Raw genomic sequence first — 23,441 nt, 5'->3', positions numbered from 1 at the left:
TAGGCAGGAGAATTGCTTGAACCGGGAGGCAGAGGTTGTGGTGAGCCAAGATCACGCCACTGCATTCCAGCCTGGGCAACAAGAGCAAAACTCCGTTACAAAAAAAAAAAAAAGAAAGAAAAAGAGAAAGGAAAAATAAATAACATTACTTGAGGAAACTGAGTGAGCTTTTGTCCCTGATACTTTACAAATTTTACAGATTTAAACACTAAGTAAATTCATCAAAACATCTAGATTTAAAGGGTACAATTAGTTGTGCTTCCATTCTAAAGAGAGCAAACGGAATTACCTAATAGGCAATATCATAATGGTACTGAGATAAAACTCTCGCTCTACAAAAATTATTCTCAGGAAATTCCACATATTATAAATAAAACATGGGTTATTTGCAAAACTAAAAATCACAACCATACTGCAGAGTGGTCTGGATATAATAGTTAATGATTATTTTTATATGGAAACCTATTACTGTGAGTTATTTAACATTCCACATACTGGAAAGATGGTTGGTTTTATTAATTTAAAACCTGTTTCAATGTTATCCTATTCATGCCCATTTTGATATCAATTCCTAAGTACATAAAACAAGCATTCAATATTGTGTATTCTGTTCTAGGTTAACAGTCCTGTTCTAGGCTAACTGGATTTCTGCCTATCATATAAGCTCATTAATGGCTACTTTCAACAGAAACCATAAAGAAAACAATAAAACTAGTTATTTCAGTATCTGAAAGTACAGTAATTGGTTTTAACTTATGAGGTTACAAAAAGGTAGAATTTCGTTTGCGTGGTGTTTTATCATCAACATCCAAACATATCTGCTGGTATATCACCTCTCCTATCCTAATTACAAATTGGTTTGTAAAAGTGTATTCAATGTCTCTTTTCTTTCTCCTAATGCTTTATAATTAACTTCCTCTTTCAATTACAATGGAAACTCCAAAGTAATAGTTCTTTAATATCCATCTCTCAGTTTGAAAGTTGGAAATAAAAGTTAGGGAATACAGATGGATTTAGATTCTCATTTGAAAATATACAAAGGACAATCAACCTCTTAGCTACACCGTTTCAGAGAAGTTAAAATTTCCCCTTTACAGTCAAAGGTACTAGGAGGAACTTAAAATCCAGCAATATAATTACACTAGGTAGCTAACATAAGATTCCTGAAAACTAGAGACATGTTTTAGGTACAATCCAGCCACACCCACACAAATAAAAATCTATCTAATTTTCCTCCTGGTTTTATTATTCTACTGTCTTGTAAAGCTACCTCCCAAAAATAAAATGACTTGTGATGACCTTTACTATTCCATACCATGCCTATGCTGTTAGTGACTTAAAGATTATTAACAACAGCCTACCCCAATCTCTTTCCCACCTCTTTTTTTAAAGGTCTGCTACTTGCCTATAGTTGTATTTCAACATCATACCAACAAATAATGTATTGAAGGGTTAACATGAACTCTGCCAGTCAGAATGCAGATATTGGGCTACTTTCAACTTAACAACTTCCTATGGTAGTTTATATTTATAGATTATTACACAAGCACAATAAGGGGCTCAATTCACAGGCCATAAATGAAAGCTTTCCATGTATAAAAACTGTTTGTTGTTAATTTCAAAAAACAAGCAAATCTTGGCTTCTCCCTTAGTCTTCAGAGGAAAAATGCTTTGTAAATCTAATATATTTTTTCCTATACCACCAATCGGGAAGCAAATTTGTCTGTAGGATCTAAGCAACATGTAGGTTATAAATAATATAAACATATTTATTCAAGAGAAAACCAACACTCAGTTTTTAACAACCAATAACATATCAGACCATTTTTTTTCTCTCTTAGTGGGGTTTATTTTAAGTAGATGCCCCATTAATGACATGAATTAATTGAGCACCCAACAGGTACCAAGCATTGTATCTTATACATGTCACTTACAATCATTAAAAAACCCATTAGGGTTAATGTCTCTATTTCATAGATGAGCAAAGACACTGAGAAAGACTAAAGAACAGAGTTAAGAAAAAGAGGAAAAATTAAATTACTTTTTTACAGTAATAGAAATATCCTATGCTATCACATCCATGTCTTTGCATATGTTATTTCCTCTACTTTGAACACGTTTCTAAGCATCTTTTTCAGTTAATTTATACTAGAATAGCACATATACAACTCCTCTGAAATCCCTACACTGATCATTCCCTTACACCTCTCCATTTTCAACTCAGCCTGGATTTTTTACTACCAGTTATATTAGTGAATATTATCTATTTTCATGATACTCCTGTAAATTTATTTAACACATAACATCACACAGAACTGCTTTATCTGTTGCTTTCCCTGACTCTATTTACAACACTCCTTAACGACAGAAACCAGTTTTTTCATCTTTTTATTCTCAGCACAGAGGACAGTGCCTAGAACTTCATGTTTATTTAATGTTAAATAGGAGGCAACTGAATGAAACTTATTTTTGTTAGCTACATATTCATGGCTGACTTTCTTTTTAACTTTATCTAGCTTGCCAGATAAAGATTCAGAATTCGCAAATATAGAAAACAATTGTCATTGGAAAATAACATTCTCTAAGATCACTAAGAACCTCCATGATCATCTGGTAGACTGTGTCAAAAACACACACTTTTGCTTTGCAATTAGGACCTTCCGTAAATTCAGCACAAAAACCCAGAAACAGATCTGAAATGTAGATTTCAGATAATTTGAGAAGGTCTAAATATATACCTGAGATACGAGACATCCTTGTAGAAAAGTAACACTGCTCCAAGTCTTCAAAATGAGCAGTAAGTCGTTTTCGTCTTGATGCTAATGTGCTGTTATACCAAGGCTGTTTCTTTGTCTAAAATAATAAGACACGTAACTTAGAATAAACAATACTCTTCTTTTGCACAGAATACTCAAATGTTTGAGCATTTATTTACCTTCAGAAGTTCATCACAGTAAAATGATTACAAATGGTAAAAAAAACTATAATTCTGAGGTATTTTCAAAATTGTCTTTTAACGTGAAAATAGATACCAAATTCATTCACAGAATGATTAAAACTAACAATGATTTTAAAAATAAGCTCTAAAGGACAGTTTTACAAGACTAAAATGAGAAACATCTTCAATTCTACAAATAAAATGAAGACAGAATTCATTATGCCATTCTAAAATTTAGAATTTTGGGAATTTTAATATCCAGAAATTGTTAGAAAATAATTATCAAATAGAAAATGACTTTTTCCAACAAAATAAGAGGACACAAACTAATGGAAGAACATTCCATGCTCATGGATAGGAAGAATCAATACCGTGAAAATGGCCACTTCTGCCCAAGGTAATTTTTAAATTCAATGCCATCCCCATCAAGCTACCAATGACTTTCTTCACAGAATTGGAAAAAACTACTTTAAAGTTCATACGGAACCAAAAAAGAGTCCACATTGCCAAGACAATCCTAAGCAAAAAGAACAAAGCTGGAGGCATCATACTACCTGACTTCAAACTATACTACAAGGCTGCAGTAACCAAAACAGCACGGTACTGGTACCAAAACAGAGATATAGACCAATGGAACAGAACAGATGCCTCAGAAATAACAACACACAGCTACAACCATCTGATCTTAGATAAACCTGACAAAAACAAGAAATGGGGAAAGGATTCCCTATTTAATAAATGGTGCTAGGAGAATTGGCTAGCCATATGTAGAAAGCTGAAACTGGATCCCTTCCTTACATCTTATAAAAAAATTAATCCAAGGTGAATTAAAGAGTTAAATGTTAGACCTAAAACCATAAAAACCCTTGAAGAAAACCTAAGCAATACCATTCAGGACACAGGCATGGACAAGGACTTCATAACAAACATCAAAAGCAATGGCCACAAAAGCCAAAATTGATAAATGGGATCTAATTAAACTAAAGAGCTTCCGCACAGCAAAAGAAACTACCATCAGAGTGAACAGGCAACCTACAGAATGGGAGAAAATTTTTGCAATCTATCCATCTGACAAAGGGCTAATACCCAGAATCTACAAAGAACTTAAACAAATTTACAAGGAAAAATCAAACAACCCCATCAAAAAGTGGGCAAAGGATATAAACAGACACTTTTCAAAAGAAGACATTTATGCAGCAAACAGACATATGAAAAAATGCTCATCATCACTGGTCATCAGAGAAATGCAAATCAAAACCACAATGAGATGCCATCTCACACCAGTTAGAATGGCGATCGTTAAAAAGCTGGAGAGGATGTGGAGAAATTGGAACATTTTTACACCGTTGGTGGGACTGTAAACTAGTTGAACCATTGTGGAAGACAGTGTGGCGATTACTCGAGGATCTAGAACTAGAAATATCATTTGACCCAGCCATCTCATTACTGGGTATATACCAAAAGGATTATAAATCATGCTACTACAAAGACCCACGCACTTGTATGTTTATTGCGGCACTATTCACAATAGCAAAGACTTGGAACCAACCCAAATGTCCATCAATGATAGACTAGATTAAGAAAATATGGCACACATACACCATGGAATATTATGCAGCCATAAAAAAGGATGAGTTCATGTCCTTTGTAGCGACATGGATGAAACTGGAAACCATCATTCTGAGCAAACTATCGCAAGGACAGAAAACCAAACACCACATTTTCTCACTCATAGGTGGGAACTGAACAATGAGAACAGTTGGACACAGGGCAGGGAACATCACACACCAGGGCCTGTTGTGGGGTGGGGGAGGGGGGAGGGGTAGCATTAGGGATACCTAATGTAAATGACGAGTTAATGGGTGCAGCAAACCAACATGGCACATATATACATATGTGACAAACCTGCATGTTGTGCACATGTACCCTAGAACTTAAAGTATAATAATAATAATAATAATAAAAAGAATGAACTGCTGATACATACAAAATAGAATGAATCTCACAAACACTGAATAACAGTCATACACAAAAGGTAATGTTATTTCGTAACTTTGTCATATAAGGATTAAAAACAGGTGAGTTATGAGTTTCTAGAAGTGAGAATAATATTTGCCCCTGAAGAACTGGGACTGAATTTGAAAGTAGTATAAGGCAAGATGAATGTTCCATATCTTCATCTAGGCGTTGTGCAATCACATGTATGTGTCTGTCAAATCTCATTCAAGCAAATACATAAGATCTGTGCTTTTCTTTATATGTATTTTACCTCCATTTCAAAAAAGGCAAAATAAAAGATTATTTTATTATTATTACTTCCAAAAAAAAAAAAAAAGGAAAATGAGTTACTTTTTCATTATCCCTACACTGTAGCCTTACAACCTGGAATTATTGGAATCGTTCTTAACTATAAATAGCTACTTGGCTGGGTGCAGTGGCTCACACCTGTAATCCCAGCACTTTGGGAGGCCGAGTCGGGTGCATCACTGGAGGCTGGCAGTTCAAGACCAGCCCGACCAACATGGAGAAACCCCATCTCCACTAAAAATACAAAATTAGCTGGGCATGGTGGTGCATGCCTGTAATCCCAGCTACTCGGGAGGCTGAGGCTGGAGAATCACCTGAACCAGGGAGGCGGAGGTTGTGGTGAGCCGAGGTCATGCCACTGCACTCCTGCCTGGGCAACAGCAGCAAAACTCCGTCTCAAAAAAAAAAAAAAAAAAAAAATCTATTTAATATTGATTATCAGATTAAGAGGCAATAATATACACATGCCAAAGAGTTTGATATACTCATTAGAAGAACAAAATAACAAAATCAGATACAAAGGCAATAAACTTGAAAAATGTTAGTATAAAAATCCTATAAAAAACAAAGGTTTTTGGTCCTAAATATATGTTATTTACTTGCTGGCACAACTTCACCAATAACTATACCACAATGCCAAATGCATAAAGTAAAAAATACTAAGGTACTGTAGTGTATGTTACAGTGTATCCCTGCTTTGATAAAACTAGATGGGAGGAGGTAAGAGTCATATTTTAAAGCACTGCCTCAATCTGAGAACTAAACTCTGAATTTTTTTCTTTCTTGCCCAAATTCCTATTTAAGAAGACTGCGGAGTCATGCCTTACAAACAATAACATCTCATCAGATGGGTTTTATTTAACCCTATATAATCTCTCTTAGTTTTCAACCTGACTCTGAATAATGTCACATGACAGATAAAGAAGGAAATCAATATACTTTATCCCCAAATATGGTTTTTGCTATATTTTGAAATGACCCTGCAAAGCAGTCTTTTGTGGGGAAAATTTTGCATCTGTATTAACATAACTACACCTTTCCCCTTCCAGGCCCTCCCAATCCTGAAGAGATTCTAACTGAGAGTCCAGCCTAATTGGGAAACATCTGCCATCTACTGCCTCTAAAGGTGGCCACCTATGAGACTTCATCTACATAAAAATTTTGGTCTTCGGAACCCCTTATCTTAACCCAGACTCTCCTTTCTATTAATTTCAGATCTTTAGATAGTAACTTATCTCTTTGAACCAAGAGCCAATCAAAAAATCTTTGAATCCATGTGTGACCTGTAAGCCAATCCCTGTTCCCACCCCGTGTCCCTGCCTGCTGTCCCGCCTTTCCAGATTGAATCAATGTAAACTTCATAAGTAATGATAGGTGTCTTATGTATCCTTAAAATGTATACCAACCACCTTGGGCACATGTTCTCAGGACCTCTTGAGACTGTGCCTCGGGCCAGGGTCACTCATTTTGGCTTTTTTTTTTTTTGGCTCCAAATAAACCTCTTTTAAAAAAAGTTTATTTGACTCTAAATAAACTTCTTTAAATATTTTATAGCATTTGACTCTCTTTGTCAACAATTCACAAGAAAGTAAGATAATTTTCAAAGACTTAACAGACAAACAGGAAGGTGAACTCAGAGATGTAATGATAAACAAAATGTAACAGCAGCAGCACAGGGCAGGGGCAAGAGGAGGACAATACCTAAACAAAACAAGTAACTGAATTGCGATTTGGAGAATTAAGTCCAGGGACCACAAGTAGAGAAACTGAAAACAGAATTTACAAACTAGAAGAGAAATCTGAAAGAACGGCCCAGAATGTAGGACAAAAGCCAGGAAGACAAAAAATTTGAAAAACAATGTAACAGGCATGAAAGAATAATAGTTTGAAATATGCCCAGAGACCCAGAAGAAAAGATCAAGAAACTAAAAGAAATACTGGAAGAGTTGATGGCTGAGATTTTTCCAGAACTGAAAACAGATAAGAACACATAGATAAATTATTCTGATCAAGTGAGATAATTAAAAAGAAACCCACAATTAGACACACTAAGGTGAAACTGTGTTTTTGGCTATACAGCAAAAAGATCTTAAAATCAGAAGAAAGATCATTCATTTAGGAACAATAATTAAAAAGGCAAAATGCTTTTCAAGAGCAGTCGAAAGCTAGAACAAAAAGGACATCAATAATCTTAAAAAAGTTGAGACAAAGTTAATTCCAACCTAAAATTCAGAACCCCAAAAGGTTATCTCACAACATCATAAACAAAAATGAAGCTTATTACCAGTGAGCCATCTCTAAAAGAATTTCTGCCTGTAATCCCAGCTATGCGGGATTGAACTGGGATTGAACCCAGGAGCCGGAGGTTGCAGCGAGCCGAGATCGCGACACTGTGCCACTGTACTCAAGCCTGGGCGACACAGCGAGACTCCGTTTCAAAAAAAAAAAAAACTCTGAAATTGTGTACTTGAATAATACAATGACATACACTGGAAGATCTGAGACACAAAATGAAAAAGAGAGCAAGGAAACTAGCAAATAAATGATTATAAATATTACTGTTAATTATCATATTTAGTTTATGGGGCTTAAGAATAAGACAAAAACTATCCAACTAACAACATATAACTCAGAAGAAAGTGACAAAAGTTGCATTCTGGAGCTCTTATACTGTTCAGGAAGGTAATTAAGATACTCTGTTTAGATGATAAGTGTGAATAAATTTCAAGGACAACTACTGAAAGCACAGTGACAGAATAGGTAACAATCAAACCAGAAGAGAGATGGTGAGAGGCAGTAAGAAAGTAAGAAAAAAATCAAAAACTGAGAAAAACAGTAAGTATAATAAGTAAAAAAAATGAAATTATATCAGTATTAGCAATAAATAAATGGAAATAATCATAATAGAAATAGTGACAGAATAGATAATTTAAAATAAAGGTATGCTATCTGCTAAAGAAATACTTAAAACAGGGACAAACTAAAAAATTGGGATAACATGAAAGAGTACTAACTAAAAGAGAAAAAACAGATTCAAGATGAAAACATTAATAAGGATGAAAATAGCCACTGCATATGAGAAAAAGTTCAATTTAACAATTATATACCTGTCTGTATGTAATAATAGAGCATTAACCTTTTTCAGGCAGAAATTGCCAGAGAAATAGACAAACCTATTAACACAATGGGAGATGAATCTTCAAGTCAACTGAGTTATGCAACTAGTGTTATGCAAGTAACACTAGTTTATATATGGCCAAATATGAAATTTGATATAGTGAACACATAGAAAACACTATACCTAATTAAAAAATAGGCATTCTTCTTAAGCATGCATGGAACATTTACAAAAACTGATCATGTACTATGTTACTGGATAGTATGTTTACAATCTTGAGAAAGGGCAGAATTTCTTAAATGAATCACAAAGTATTAATTATAAAAATTATAAATTTCATGACATAGAAATTAAGAACTTCTGTTCACCAAAATCCATCATTAAAAAGGTGAGACAAGAAGATACAAAATATAAGAAGATATTTGCAAAATCCAAAAACAAATGATTAGTATCCAGAATACATCTATTTCTCTAAGACCAACACAAAAAAATGAGAAAAGACTTGAAACGCCATTTTACAAAAGACAAAATATAAAGGCCAATAAATATAAGAAAAGGTGCTGTTTTATAGTGACAGGAAAATAAAAATTAAAGTCACAACTATGTTCTATTTATTACCACTAAGGTGACAATCATTTTGAAGTCCAACAATACTAATTATCAGCAAGAATGCTGAGAACCTGGAACTCATATACTCATGTAGTGGGAGTTTTAAATTGATAAAAGCATGCTGGAAAACAATTTGTTACTAACTCAAAATATAAATTTTGCATATCCAATGCCCTTCAATTCCTCTCCTAGGTACATATCTAGGGAAACTCTTGCACCTTTGCATCTGGAGACATGTACAAAGATGCCCTTAATAGCAACAACAACAAAAACACTAGAAATACATATAATGTATACAGATTGAATTGAAAAATTGTAATAAATTAACACAATGGAATATTATACATCAGTGACAATCAACTACAGCCACAGGCATCAGCAATTAATCTCTGAAAAAACAAATCTCAGAAACCTACGTACTAAAATATTTTTATAAAGTTCAAATATAGCCAAAACAAATAATATAGGCGTGTGTATACATGTGGTAAAACTTTTTAAAAAGCCAACATACTGATAAACATAAATATCAGAAAAATAATTATATTTCGATAGGAAGCAGGTGATAAAATTGGTTAGGAACACATGAGTAACCTGTATACTACTTTTAATGTTCTATTATTAAATAACACAAAAGCTGGTTCCATGAAAGTTTTACTATATTTCTAATTTACATATTAATGAAATATATTCCTTTGTAGGTACCAATATATTTTTTATAAATACTAAGATTGTAATTCTAGATTTTAGCCTATAGATCTCTTAAAAAGTGATATGACTGGGCGTGGTGGCTCATGCCTGTAATCCCAGCAGTTTCAGAGGCCGAGGTGGGCAGATCACGAGGTCAAGAGACTGAGACTATCCTGGCCAACATGGTGAAACCCTGTCTCAAAATATAAAAATTAGCAGCCAGGCGTGGTAGCTCACGCCTATAATCCCAGCACTTTGGGAGGCTGAGAAGGGTGGATCACGAGGTCAGGCGATCAAGACCATCCTGGCTAACATGGTGAAATTCCGTCTCTACTAAAAACGCAAAAAACTTAGCTGGGCATGGTGGTGGGTGCCCACAGTCCCAGCTACTTGGGAGGCTGAGGCAGGAGAATGCCATGAACATGGGAGGCGGAGCTTGCAGTGAACAGAGATCACGCCACTGCACTCCAGCCTGGGTGACAGAGTGAGAGACTCTGTCTCAAAAAACAACAACAAAAAAATTAGCCGGGCATGGGGGTGCACACCTGTCGTCCCAGCTACTCGGGAGGCTGAGGCAGGAGAATCGCTTGAACCCAGGAAGCGGAGGCTGAGGTTGCAGTGAGCCGAGATTGCACCACTGCACTCCAGTCTGGTGACAGAGCGAGACTCTGTCTCAAAAAAAAGAGAAAAAAAAAGTGATCTGTTTAATGGAAAAACATGTAAGACTTCAAAGTCTGAAAGATGAGAATAATTAACCATAATTAGAAACAGGGCATATAAAACAAATAAGTAGTCAGCAACCCTGTTTTATTTTATTTTACTTATTTATTTGGCTTCCAGTTTTTACAGTAAACTCACTGTCTCAATTATTTTCCAATATTTATTCTTGACATTTCTTAAATTTATTCAAAACCCTAGAGCAAATCCTTTATTCAAAAACCCTACAAGCAACTAGGTCGCCTCAAAATTGTTGGTAAATATGCAACACTTGGGTCTTCGTCATATGCCAGTTTAATTATTAAATTACAAATAATATTAATATAAAAAATAGAAATGTGCTATGTATGCAGAGATAAATGTTTTGAAAATATATACTGGATTCAGATAGTCTACAAGGCTAATCCTCAAATAAAACAATCTCAAATTAAGCTCTTTTACTTAGAGGTAGATATAAATACGACACAAATCAAACAGAAATATTCATCAATCATGTTAATTTTACCTATCTTGGCTCTAAAGAAAAATGATCACATCTACCAAACTCAAAGATAATTAAATTTCACCACAGCAAAAACAGAAGCCTATCTTATTTGGTCATTGGAAAAAGTTAAAAACAAAAAAAGAAAGTCCTCAAATAAATGCTAGAAAGTTAATAGGCATACTATGAAGATAAAAGAGCAAATTAGATGATTATACAAAAAAAAATTTATGGTCAGCCTGTAAATTATGAAAAATCTTTACAAATATAATGACTTTAATTCCCAATAAATGCAATTAACATGAAAACAGAAAAGCAGCAATCAAAACTGAATATTCTATTTCATATACTTAATATAAAATAGTGAAGTACAAAAGCACTGAGATCTTCAAAAGACTAATGAAATCAATGCTTGTCTAATAAAAGAAGTAACTTACCATGGCAAAGTTCTCTGTCAATTCCACTAAGAGAAGACTCCTACTTTAAATGAAACTAAAAGTGTCTGTATGGTTGACTGAAACCTGAAATTTTTCCAATCTATAAATACTTTTTTCTCAAACTAATTTCATAAATTAACACTGCACGGAAAACTATCATTATCTGCACAATAAGTAAACTTTGTAAGTTCAGGGAATACATACAAAATAATAAATTATTAAACCCATACACATATTTTCATACAAGCAGATTTAATGACTAGTTTTAAAGCAAAAAATTACAGAATTCAGAATAGTGGTTATCATACTGTGATCCCCAAAATGTGGCTGACGACCACTGGAGGCTCTCTAAGATCTTTTTAGGAATCTGGGAGGACAAAGCTATGTTCTTAAAAACGTAAGATGCTATTTGCGGCCTGATGTGGTGGCTCACACCTGTAATCCCAGCTCTTTGGGAGGCCAAGGCAGGCAGATCACTTGAATCCAGGAGATCCAGACCAGCCTGTGCAACAAGGCAAAACCCTGTCTCTATAAAAAACACACAAAAAATTAGCTGGACATGGTGGTGCACACCTGCAGTCCCAGCTATTGGGGAGGGTGAGGTAGGAGGATGGCTCGAGCCCAGGGGATGGCTGCAGTGAGCTGAGATCCTACCACAGTACTCCAGCTGGGGTGAGAGAGCAAGACCCTGTCTCAAAAAGAAAAAAAAAAAAATCTTTGCAATTTTCATTGTGCTTATGTTTGTACTTGTGATACAAAAGCAAAGATCAGTATAAGACTGCTGGTCTCTTAGCACAAATAAAGGCAATGGCACCAAATCCCGCTGGTAGATACTGTTCTTCACTACTACATAATTTTTTAAAAAACATATAAAAATCTAAGAATCAGTTCACTTAAGGATGCCCTTAACAAGGCCACACAAAGTAACTGCATTATATCCAGGCCTTGGCATGTATACCTTTTTACTATTCTGCGTCAAAATGGGAAGTATGCGCTGTGCTTTACCTGCTAGCAGGACTCTCTCTCACTTTGCTGAGCGTCTTTTTTTTTTTCCTTTTTGCCCAATAAGTTCCACTTTCCTCACCCTTCTAGGTGTTCACGAGCCTAATCTTCCCTAGTTGTGTGACAAGAGCCTGGTTTTAGCTGAACTAAGGAGAAAGTTCTGCAACATTTTTGCTGCCCAACGTGGGGCCAAAGGAAGGGTGAGTAAAATGTGAACCCAAAACCTCTCACTTTCGCTTTTGAGCCTTGTGGTCCTATGGCACGCTTCTTCTTTTTTTTTCAGGACAGTAAGGGCCCCTGTCTTTTCTTTTACAATACTGGAGGTGGTCCACACCCACTTCAATGGCCACAGACTTGGGCTCAGGATGGTTGGGTGAATGGCAGCTCACTGCTCCCCTTACCTTCTGGTTTGGGTGTGTGGCCATGTTTGCCACATGAGTGTGCAGTGTCCAATGGCCACACAGGGCGGGAATAAGGCATAGCCACTGCCCAGGTCTCAAGGCAGCCTCGGGGGCCTGGGTCCTGCGTGGCTGACTGGCCAGACTACCATTGGTCTGAGACAGGGGGAAAGGAACCCATTTGTATAAGACTAAGGGGTTCTTCCCCCAGGGTTACCCTTATATTATGAACTTTTTTTTTTTTTTTTTTGTCTACCTATTAGCAGTTAACTTTTATGTGAGAGGAATTTTTTTTTTCTTTTTAGAAAATGTTTTACTAGGCCAAGACCCCAACTATCACTATTTATATTCTCTGTAAAGTTTTAACTATGAAAAAAGATTTAGGATGTTAGTCTTAAGCTGTAGCCAATCTGGTCTGCTTTAAATGACTTTCTGTATGGTAAGCAGCAAACTCTGCTGCAGGCCTCCATCTTGTTTTACTTCCTTGGGAGCCAGACCTGTAACCACAAGGCAATGTTTTGCTCTGCCTCTGCCATTTTACATTTGTGGCCTGGTGTTCAATCCTGGCTTAGGGAATGAGTCCTTTCTGGTTTGGTATCTGTGCAACCTTTGCTATTTGTTGACTCTCTTCCCTTCCACGAACCGCCTTGGATTTTACTTTCTTTGAGCCTTTAGTAAAGTTTGAAAGTCAGAAATATTGGCCACTTGGGATGGCTAAAGTCAGGTAATAGGGAATTTAAAAGAATTTTCTTAAACAACCCTCAGCTTAATTAAAAGTAGATATCCAAGTTGTAGGCATATATATAAGGTCTTTATGTTTTTCTTTTCTTGGACCTTGTTTTGTTGAAAAAAAGTCTTTTTCTCAGCCAACTGAATTATTTTTCTCCATTTTTCCTTGCCACTCTCAATGCACACATGAGAAGGAAGAGACCTCTTTTTTCCTCATGGAACACCAGTAATTAAAAACAAACAGATCTCTCTCAAAATCTGTTTCTGCCTCATTTATGCCTGTTTGTTAGGCCTTAGAAACTGAATGTTTTCCTAGCCCTGCCTCTTAAAGGTTCCACCCAGGGGCCAATAATCCAATTAGGAGATTGGCAAATGAAAGATCTTATGACAACTGGGTTTTCTTCTATCTGTGTACTTATTTATGTGTTGTGTATATGATGGCTATTAAAAAAAACTCTAATAGGCTGGGTGCAGTGGCTCAAGCCTGTAATCCTAGCACTTTGGGAAGCTGAGGCAGATGGATCACCTGAGGTCAGGAGTTTGAGACCCACCTGGCCAGCATGGTGAAACCCCAACTCTACTAAAAATACAAAAAGTAACCAGATATGGTGGCACACGCCTGAAATCCTGGCTACAAGGGAGGCTGAGGTGGGAGAGTCGCATGAACCCAGGAAGCGGAGGTTGCAGTGAGCCGAGATCGTGCCGCTGCACTCCAGCCTGGAAAACAGAGTAAAACTCCATCTCAAAAAAAAAAAAAAAAAAAAAAAAAAAAAAAAAAAAAGCTCTAATTGGCCTAAAGGAAGATAAACGCTTTGATCAAATATTTTTTGAAAGGAAAATAAAAGCTGTGGTACCTTTCAGTTCATGTGACTTTAATCTTTGAGAAATAAAAACAGCCTTCAAGATTATTGGTAAAATGCAGATGTCATTAAAATGTAAATAGGTAAACTAAATTATATAGGTCAGATATTAGGTTTGCTAAGTGTTTTAAGGTTATAACCTGCTTTTTTTTGGTTTATGAGAACCATTTAACTTGATGGCTTCACATTTGGTAAAACCTAGCGACATATGGAACTAACTATGCCCTTAATTATGCTGGAAGAAGTCAAACCTTGGCTGCACCAAACAATTAATTAAAACAACTTACCAGGTTTTACATTAAAGTTAAAATTGCTAAGAGTTACCATTATAATATGTAATTGAACTGGAAATAGATTTACATGTGAGGTGTGTTATGATGTGTTTTTAATAAAACATTTTAAGAAGGCATGGAAATGTAAAATTTTGCCTAGGGTCTAAGGATTGTTTTGAATTAGATAAGATAAAGCTAAAAGTTCAAACAAGTGATGGAGGGATTGTAAAAATTAATCTTCCAAAATAAATTCTGTGTTAACATACTAACTTCAAAAAGGCATTATATGGTTTTTCTGTAAACTAAGCATTAAAATAAAAGCAGAAAAACATACTCTTAAGGAACTAATCTGCTCTTTAGGAAAATTTGTAAAGGGTTATAAAAGGTTTTTGTTTTTCAGATTTCTGAGTCATCATTTTGGCAAAATAAATAACTTACCTGGAATAATCTGCAATTCTATTTCATAACATCAAGAGTTTTAAGCCTCTAACATATTTAACAGGCTTCCCAAAATCAAACTTCAGTTTTGAAATTGTCTTTCCTGACGCCCAGCTTTTGGATGCTGCAGAGAGTCCCTGGAGTATCCAAAAGAGGGGTAAACAGAACATGTTTACTTACATGAGATTGCCAAAATGGTGTTCAATCTTCTTTAGGTTTTATTTTGGTGATTACTACTAATATATGTTTCAAAACTGTATGGGATTCCAAAAATTCTGATGTCTAAAGTATATGCTATCTGTCATAATTAAGGTTGTCATGTTAAGCTACTGTAAACCACAGAGATAACTGAATTACTTTGTCAATTGTGTTTCTAACTGTAACTACCCTGGATATTTTGTTTTTCACAGATAATTGCTGTCTTGTTTTGATCTTTTTTAAAAAAAATGGCTTATAACAAGCTATATGACTCTAACAGGCACTCTCAAACACAGGTTTCTAATAACTTTGGAGACTGTAACATTACAACACAGGAAAAACATGCAGGACTCATGAAGAGCTAAAATGAATATCAAGCAAAACAAGAGTTAACTAAATGAACTGAACTCATAGAAAACTGGGGCAATCTTTTTAACTTTTGTTTGCAATATTGCTGATCCTTGTTTTGTTTTTTCAGAGCCAAGGAAACTTATTCTGAACTATTTACAGCCTCTAATAATTGAGGATGGTACATTCCTGTGAACAAAATTTGAAGCATATTTGTCTCTCCCCGCCCCCGCCTGGCTTCTCCAGAATTTGGAAACTAGTTGTAAGTGTTCTTAACTTATGGCAATATAGTTGTTTACATCAGTGCAATAAGAATCCATTTTCTTTTGCAACAGGATGCAACTGGAGAAATGCTGTTTTGCCAAGGCTTAACTTGAAGGGTATGCTTCCCTTTAAGGAGTCAAACTTGACTTGCAGAGCCAATAAAAGCCCCTTGGGAAAACTGGCCTCATAGCCTTGTCTACACAGCCACTACAGGGTCCCTGATCTGTGATAAGTAAAGAATGTCACCTTGTGACAGGCCCAGGAGCTCCAACTTTATTTTGAGACTTTAAGAGGGCCGGATCACCCAACTCACAGGCATTTGAGGATACAAAATGATGGCTGGGCTTGGCTTTAAAAGGTCTTATCAGGATTCCTTGTGGAACAGAGTTCCATCCAAGCCAATCTAAAAGGCCGATGTAAAAATAATTAAGCTCGCTGCACTTTAGACAAATAATCAGGCCAAGTATAAGACTAAAGTCTATTTTGTGAACAACTCAATCCTATCATGATTTGTTTTTTAACAAAAATAAGGACAAGCTGGGTGTGGTAGCTCACGCCTGTAAACCCAGCACTTAGGGAGGCCGAGGCAGCGGATCACCTGAAGTCAGGAGTTCAAGACTAGCCTGGCCAACATGATGAAACGCCATCTTTACTAAAAATACAAAAATTACCCAGGTGCGGAGGCAGGCACCTGCAATCCCAGCTACTTGGGAAGCTAAGGCAGGAGAATCGCTTGTACCCAGGAGGCGGAGGTTGCAGTGAGCCAAGATAGTGCCATTGCACTCCAGCCTGGGCACAAGAGTGAGACTTTGTCTCAAAACAAAAGGAGACTGGAGAGAGATAAATTATGTTTCAAGACGTATCATACATTTGTCATTAAATTCTAAACTCCTTAGTTATTTTTAAGTTTTTGCCTACATTTTAGACTAACCCTGCTTGTTCTGGTGAACCAACCAGTAGTTTCCAGCTGCAACTCAAAAAAAAAAAAAAGAAAAAAACAAAAAACAAAAGGGATGGGTAATATAGAAATCTGGAACAATATTCAAGTTCTGAGCAACTGTTCTGCTGGGTGATGGGAATAAATAGGATGCCCAACACTTGGAGGTTTCCTTTTTAGGAAACCTAAGAACAAGGGAGCTAACCAAAGACAAGAACTATGCACCCAAATCTTAGCAGGCATTAACTATAGCTATCAGTTATGTGGGGTGTCATAAGACATCCTTTTCTCCCTTGTTGGAGGAGGACTCAATTCCACAGCTTCACCTTAGCATTCAGCTTAAGAAAAGGAATCCATGCAACACTCCCCACCCACCAAGACACATTTTTGTCTCAAACTCAATTCCAAGCTTTAGGTCAAAGCCATAGGAAAGAAAACTGGATCTGATGGATCCAGAGGCAGATGATAACAGAACTTAAAAAAGGAACAGCATAGGTGAGCATGACTGATTTCTTACTGATGAAACCAAGATTCCCATTGCATAAAGTTCATGCTACTATCCACGGCATAAAAAAGGTCTAGGGAATTCAAAGACTACTGACAGCAAGGAAGATATGGTGTATATGGGTAAGAGTGAATACTCCCACCCTGTAGCATGCCCCTCCCCCCATTAACATCAGTGAAAGCCACTTTGACACCCATGGGTGGCACCCTGTTGTGGTTGCTGGGACTCGGGATCCAAGGACAGAGGAAAGAAAGAGGAACATCTCACTCTCCCTACCTCAAAATACCCCAGGTATTTGCTAGGAAGAAAAGGCAAGCTGGGGCACCTCGCTCCTCTCTTTCTAGATGAGTAGCCATTCATCTTCAGTCTGTAACCCTTTTGAGTCCATCCTGAACCCCTGGGACTCCTTTGAAAAATAAACAAGCCTTCTTTTTCTTTTCTCCTCCTCTGTCCTCTCTTCATGATAAGTAACTGTGTGTTTGTACTATGGGACACTCCCCTTGGATGTATCCTCCAAACAGGGAAAAGTTAATTTCCCAAATCTTAAACTGGTTGGCCTTAGGATTGGGCTCAGGGGAAGGGAACCCAGAAGCCCAACACGCCAGCAAAAGGGTAAAAGTTTGTTTTACTAGTCAGGCTTCTGCCCCCATCTCCCTGCACTAACTAGTAAAAATCTCCAGATTTTTGAGCTGTCCTCACCCTCTCCCCGATTACTTTGTTTTGATACATGTTTTCTAATAACCCAGTTTGTCTCTTCTTGCCTTTAGGCCCCAAATGGTCATGCAACGGGAGCCTCAGACAATGGCCCCTTTTGCCAGGACCCTCAGATAGGCCTCTCAGGGAGATTTGACTGCCATTTTCCCAAAACAGCACACCCTGACAGCAGGAAGTAGTTAAGATTAACCTTCCTCCTTATTCTTATCTTTATGACAGTTAGATATACCTCAGAGGAGAAAATGATAGAGACAGTAGGCAGCCAAGGGTCCCCAGGCAAAACCCCTCCTTCAAGCCTAAAACAGCCTGAAGGCTGAAAAACCAGACAGCCTGTCCTGGATGAAGCATACCCTTTCCCAGCTGATTCTTTCTGAATAATGTCCACCTGCACACTGAGAGGATGGGGTTGGACCTCAGGAAGTTTGTCATTTGCAGCAGGGAGGAGCCTGGCCTCTCCTGTGCAAGGGTGGTGACCTGGGATTCAATCTGTGAGGCAAGAAACCTGCTAGCAGGATTCTGCCTCACTTTGCTGAGAGTTATTTTTCCCTTTTTCCTTTTCGCCCAATAAATTACATTTTCCTCACCCTTGTATGTGCCTGCAAGCCCAATCTTTCCTGGTCACCTAATGAGAGCCTGGTTTTAGCTGAACTAAGGAGAAAGTTTTGCAACAATATCACTACACACATGAAAAGGAAATGTGGTCTAAGAAATATACTTGGTTTCTGTCCAAAGTTCTGAAACTGCCATTGCAAAATTACAGCTAAGACAGTGAAAGAGATCTGACCTAACCAAACTATCTTGCTTCTAACCTCCAAGCTGTCCTTATTCATTCCTGGGCATAGACTGAACTAACTTTGGGAAGAACTTACTAAATAGCTTAAAACAAACAGGGAAACAGCCCTTTCCCAAAACAAACCTCCTTCCTGCCTGGGGACTAGACATTCTTTGTAGGACTAACAAATTAGCCACAAGATTAGAAATTAAGGTTTAGGAGTCATGCAGCTGGAGGCTATAAGATTCTGACCCTCCTTAAACTGTTCCTAAGATCAGTGCTTGAGATACTTTGCAGACCCAGCACTTGATGGATCAGCTGGCACCAACCAGATAGATTAACTGGCTCATCTGATCTTGTGGCCCTGGCCCAGGAACTGACTCAGTGGAGTCAATTCCCCATGATTTCATCTCTGACCCCACTAATCGCACTCTTGACTCACTGGACTTCCCCCACCCACCAAATTATCCTTAAAATCTCTGATCCCCAAATGTTTGGGGAGACTGATTTGATTAATAAAACTCTGATCTTAAGCATAGCTCGCTCTGCGTGAATTACTCTTTCTCTATTGCAATTCCCTCCCGTCTTGATAAAACGGTTCTGTCTAGGCATTGGAGAAGGAGAACCCACTGGGCAGTTACAGTTCCTCATACACAGTTCCTAAAATCCTTGGAGTTTCCTGAGTGATATGAGCATCTTTTGTTATTCATAGCAAGTTCGTTTTGATCATACCTGAATTTAGTGAAGTGACTTAGGGTGGGACACCTACAAAACCTCAGGATAAGGCTGGTCAAAAGACTACCAAGTAATTAGAGAGCTGGAACTTTTGCACACACGCCAACCTCCAGGAAATGGCTGAGGCCTGGAGATTAAGCTCTATAAAACTCTATAAAGCTCTTGAACAAAAAAATTGAATGAGTTTCCAGGTTGGTGAATACATTGAGGTCTAGGAGGATCAGGAGAGCATGCATGCCCAGAGAGGGCATGGAAGCTCTGCAAACCATTCTCTTCCTCCCTACCTTGGAATATTTGCATTGTGTTTACCAACTAAGCACCCCCAATCTGAAAATCCAAAGTCCAAAATGCCCCAATTAGCATTTCTTTTAAGCATCATATCGCAGTTCAAAAAGTTTCAAATCTTGGAACATTTCAAATTCTGGATTTTTAGATTTCAGATTTCTTATAATTGCATGTAACTCTATAATTATTAAAATCTCAAAATTAAAAGTTTAATTTTAAAATTTACTTTTAAAAACAAAATTTCAGCTTTAAAAAAATGCTTAGAAATAAACTTATGAAAAATATAAGCAAAGCCTAGAGTTAAAATCAGTATCATAAAGCTGTCAATTCTTCCTGAGATAATTGATAAGATAAAGGCAGTTCCAATAAAAAATACCAAGAAGCTTTTTTATGAAGCTAGATAAAGTGATACTAAAGTTCCTATGAAAAAACAAACAGGAAGAAATATTCTGCAAAACAATGAAAAAGACAAGCTAAGAAAGGGGAAGAAAAGAAATATTAGACATTAAAACATATCATAAAGCCTCTACAATAAAGAAGTGGTAACAATACAGACTTCCCGGAAAAAGACCAGCAGATAGATGAACTTTTTAAAACAGGGCTGGGGCACACGGCTAGCCATTTGGATGGATGACATTAAATCCACATTTCAAAACATACACTAGAATAAACTCCTAACAGATTGAGAATTTAAATGTAAAAAAATAAAGATGAGACAAGTATTTTAAGAAAGAATGGGTTTCTCTACATCCTGGTTGTAGGGAGAAGCTTTTAAGTATGATTCAAAGATCTAGATGTAATTTTTAAAAATTGATAATTTTAACTAAAAACTTTTGAATGGATAAAAAAAAAACAAACACAAAATAGGAAGAAACTATAGGCAACCCAGGTCATAGGTAACAGACTAGTATTCCTAATATAACAAAGTCTTATAAATTGAACCAAAAAAGTCAAGCACCTAATAGAAGAAAACGGTCTGTCAGCTAAAGATACGAGTATGCTACTCACTAATAAGTATATTAGTATACCAGTAAACATATGAAAACACAGTCAATCTCAGTCATAATTAAAGAAACACAAAACTATTTTAAGATACATTTCTCACCTACTATACTGGCAAAAAATAAAAACTATGAAAAGTCATTATATTAGAGATGCTGTGGGGAAAACAGACATATTTACAAGTTGTTGGTGAAGACACAAACTGCTTTTGGGGGGTGGTTTATTTGGTACTATCCATCCATACCTTTGACCCAGCAATCCCACTTCTAGGTATTTACACTGAAGGTATACCTCCAATAATATGAAAATACACAGGCACAACTTAGTCACTGCTGTACTGGCTGTAATTTCAAAATAATGGAAACTACCTACTTGTTACTATATAACAAAGTGATTAAATAAATTATGATACAACCACATGAAAAAGTTTCATGCAGCTGTAAAAAAGAATGAGGAGGACTTCTATGAACTTCTATAGAATTACTTTCCTCGGCCGTCGCTCTCTAACGCCAGCGCCGCCTCTCGCTCGCCGAGCTACAGCCGAAGGAGAAGGGGGGTAAGTAAGGAGGTCTCTGTACCATGGCTCGTACAAAGCAGACTGCCCGCAAATCGACCGGTGGTAAAGCACCCAGGAAGCAACTGGCTACAAAAGCCGCTCGCAAGAGTGCGCCCTCTACTGGAGGGGTGAAGAAACCTCATCGTTACAGGCCTGGTACTGTGGCACTCCGTGAAATTAAACGTTATCAGAAGTCCACTGAACTTCTGATTCGCAAACTTCCCTTCCAGCGTCTGGTGTGAGAAATTGCTCAGGACTTTAAAACAGATCTGCGCTTCCAGAGCGCAGCTATTGGTGCTTTGCAGGAGGCAAGTGAGGCCTATCTGGTTGGCCTTTTTGAAGACACCAACCTGTGTGCTATCCATGCCAAACGTGTAACAATTATGCCAAAAGACATCCAGCTAGCACGCCGCATATGTGGAGAACGTGCTTAAGAATCCACTATGATGGGAAACATTTCATTCTCAAAAAAAAAAAAAAAAAAATTCTCTTCTTCCTGTTATTGGTAGTTCTGAACGTTAGATATTTTTTTTCCATGGGGTCAAAAGGTACCTAAGTATATGATTGCGAGTGGAAAAATAGGGGACAGAAATCAGGTATTGGCAGTTTTTCCATTTTCATTTGTGTGTGAATTTTTAATATAAATGCAGAGGCGTAAAGCATTAATGCAAGTTAAAATGTTTCAGTGAACAAGTTTCAGCGGTTCAACTTTATAATAATTATAAATAAACCTGTTAAATTTTTCTGGACAATGCCAGCATTTGGATTTTTTTAAAACAAGTAAATTTCTTATTGACGGCAAAAAAAAAAAAAAAAGAATTACTTTCCTCATAAATTGTTAAACAAAGCAAAGTACAGAAAAAGATTACTAGAAAGCTACCCTTTGTGAAAGACAGCAAAAATAAGAAAATGTGCATATGTATCTGCAAATCTGACTAATAAAACTGGTGAACTATAGAGGGTAAAGTAGAAATGGAGTGGAAAAGATGGAGGTAGGGAAATTGGTAGAAGGGCTGAAAGGGTAGCAGTTATTGATTGTAACTTTTTATACAGCTCTGATTTTTAGAATCAGGTTAATATTTTACATATTCAAAAAGGATATATATAATAAGGATGGAAAGTGGGGTAAAATACAAATAGAAGTAAATGAAACTATTTTAAAGAAATGTCACAACTAAAATGAAGAAAATTAAACAAATCTAAATAACCTTTGAATATACTATATTTTCAGTATATATTCTTAGGCTAAAGACAAACAGAATTTCAAAGAAATATCTCTAGTTAGATTTGTTTTCTCAGCAATTTTCATGCTACCTTTTGTATATATATTTTAAGACTATGCAAATAAGTAAATGTATTTTGATCATGAAAGTTAGGTTTCCATCAGAAGAGGAAATTATAAATATAGAAAGGACAAATGCTAAAATGAACCCTAGATATGCTAGAATAGCATGGATTGACCTCAGCTTGTACGGACTGACCACCTAGTTATCTCCAGAACTACTGACCCTTGCCTACACTAGAGAATACATTAACTAAAGATAAATAATTTTCTGTAATCATGAGTCAGTGAGTTGTTTTGGAGCAGAACGCATCAGTTGGTCAGCATTGTTTAGTAATAATAATTGAATTCACGATTTGCATGATTTGTACCTGGTTTCAGTAGTGTCTGTTAAAGCTGGTTACATAACCAAAAGAACACATCTAAGTGACTGAAACCACCTTTGCAAAATTATGACTAAGACAGTGAAAGAGATTTAACCTAACTGACTCCATCTTGCTTCCTCCAAGTTGTCCTTGTTCATTACTGGGCACAGGCTTAACTAACTTTGGGAGGAACTTAGTTTATTGGTTTGTTGTCTTTTGTTTTGTTTTGTTTTTTTTGAGACAGAGTCTTGCTCTGCTGTCCAGGCTGGACTGCAGTGGCACGAGCTCAGCTCACTGCAGCCTCTGCCTTATGGGTTCAAGTGATTCTCCTGCCTCAGCATCCTGAGTGGCTGAGATTGCAGGCACACATCACCACATCCTGCTAATTTTTGTATGTTTTGTAGAGATGAGGTTTCTCCATGTTGGCCAGGCTGGTCTTGAACTCCTGACTTCAGGTAATCCATCCACCTTGACCTCCCAAAGTG

General features: G+C 36.8%; 1 protein-coding gene and 1 pseudogene across 14 annotated transcripts in view; one reads left to right on the top strand and one right to left on the bottom strand.

Moving 5' to 3' along the window:
- COP1 (COP1 E3 ubiquitin ligase) overlaps positions 1 to 23,441 on the bottom strand; it is a 259,658-nt gene that overhangs the window by 134,646 nt on the left and 101,571 nt on the right. For all 13 annotated transcript variants that reach the window (XM_050767129.1, XM_050767154.1, XM_050767165.1 and 10 more), the window contains one exon: positions 2,739 to 2,853. In XM_050767129.1, the coding sequence (XP_050623086.1) occupies positions 2,739 to 2,853 (115 nt within the window). The remainder of the gene's footprint in view (positions 1 to 2,738; positions 2,854 to 23,441) is intronic.
- LOC126941079 (histone H3.3A-like) lies at positions 21,243 to 22,058 on the top strand (annotated as a pseudogene). The gene has a single exon (XR_007721084.1). The product of XR_007721084.1 is annotated as a histone H3.3A-like (transcript).

Source organism: Macaca thibetana, chromosome 1 (genome assembly GCF_024542745.1).
Source record: "Macaca thibetana thibetana isolate TM-01 chromosome 1, ASM2454274v1, whole genome shotgun sequence".
Classification (NCBI taxonomy): domain Eukaryota; kingdom Metazoa; phylum Chordata; class Mammalia; order Primates; family Cercopithecidae; genus Macaca; species Macaca thibetana.
This window is presented reverse-complemented; position numbering and strand designations above follow the sequence as displayed.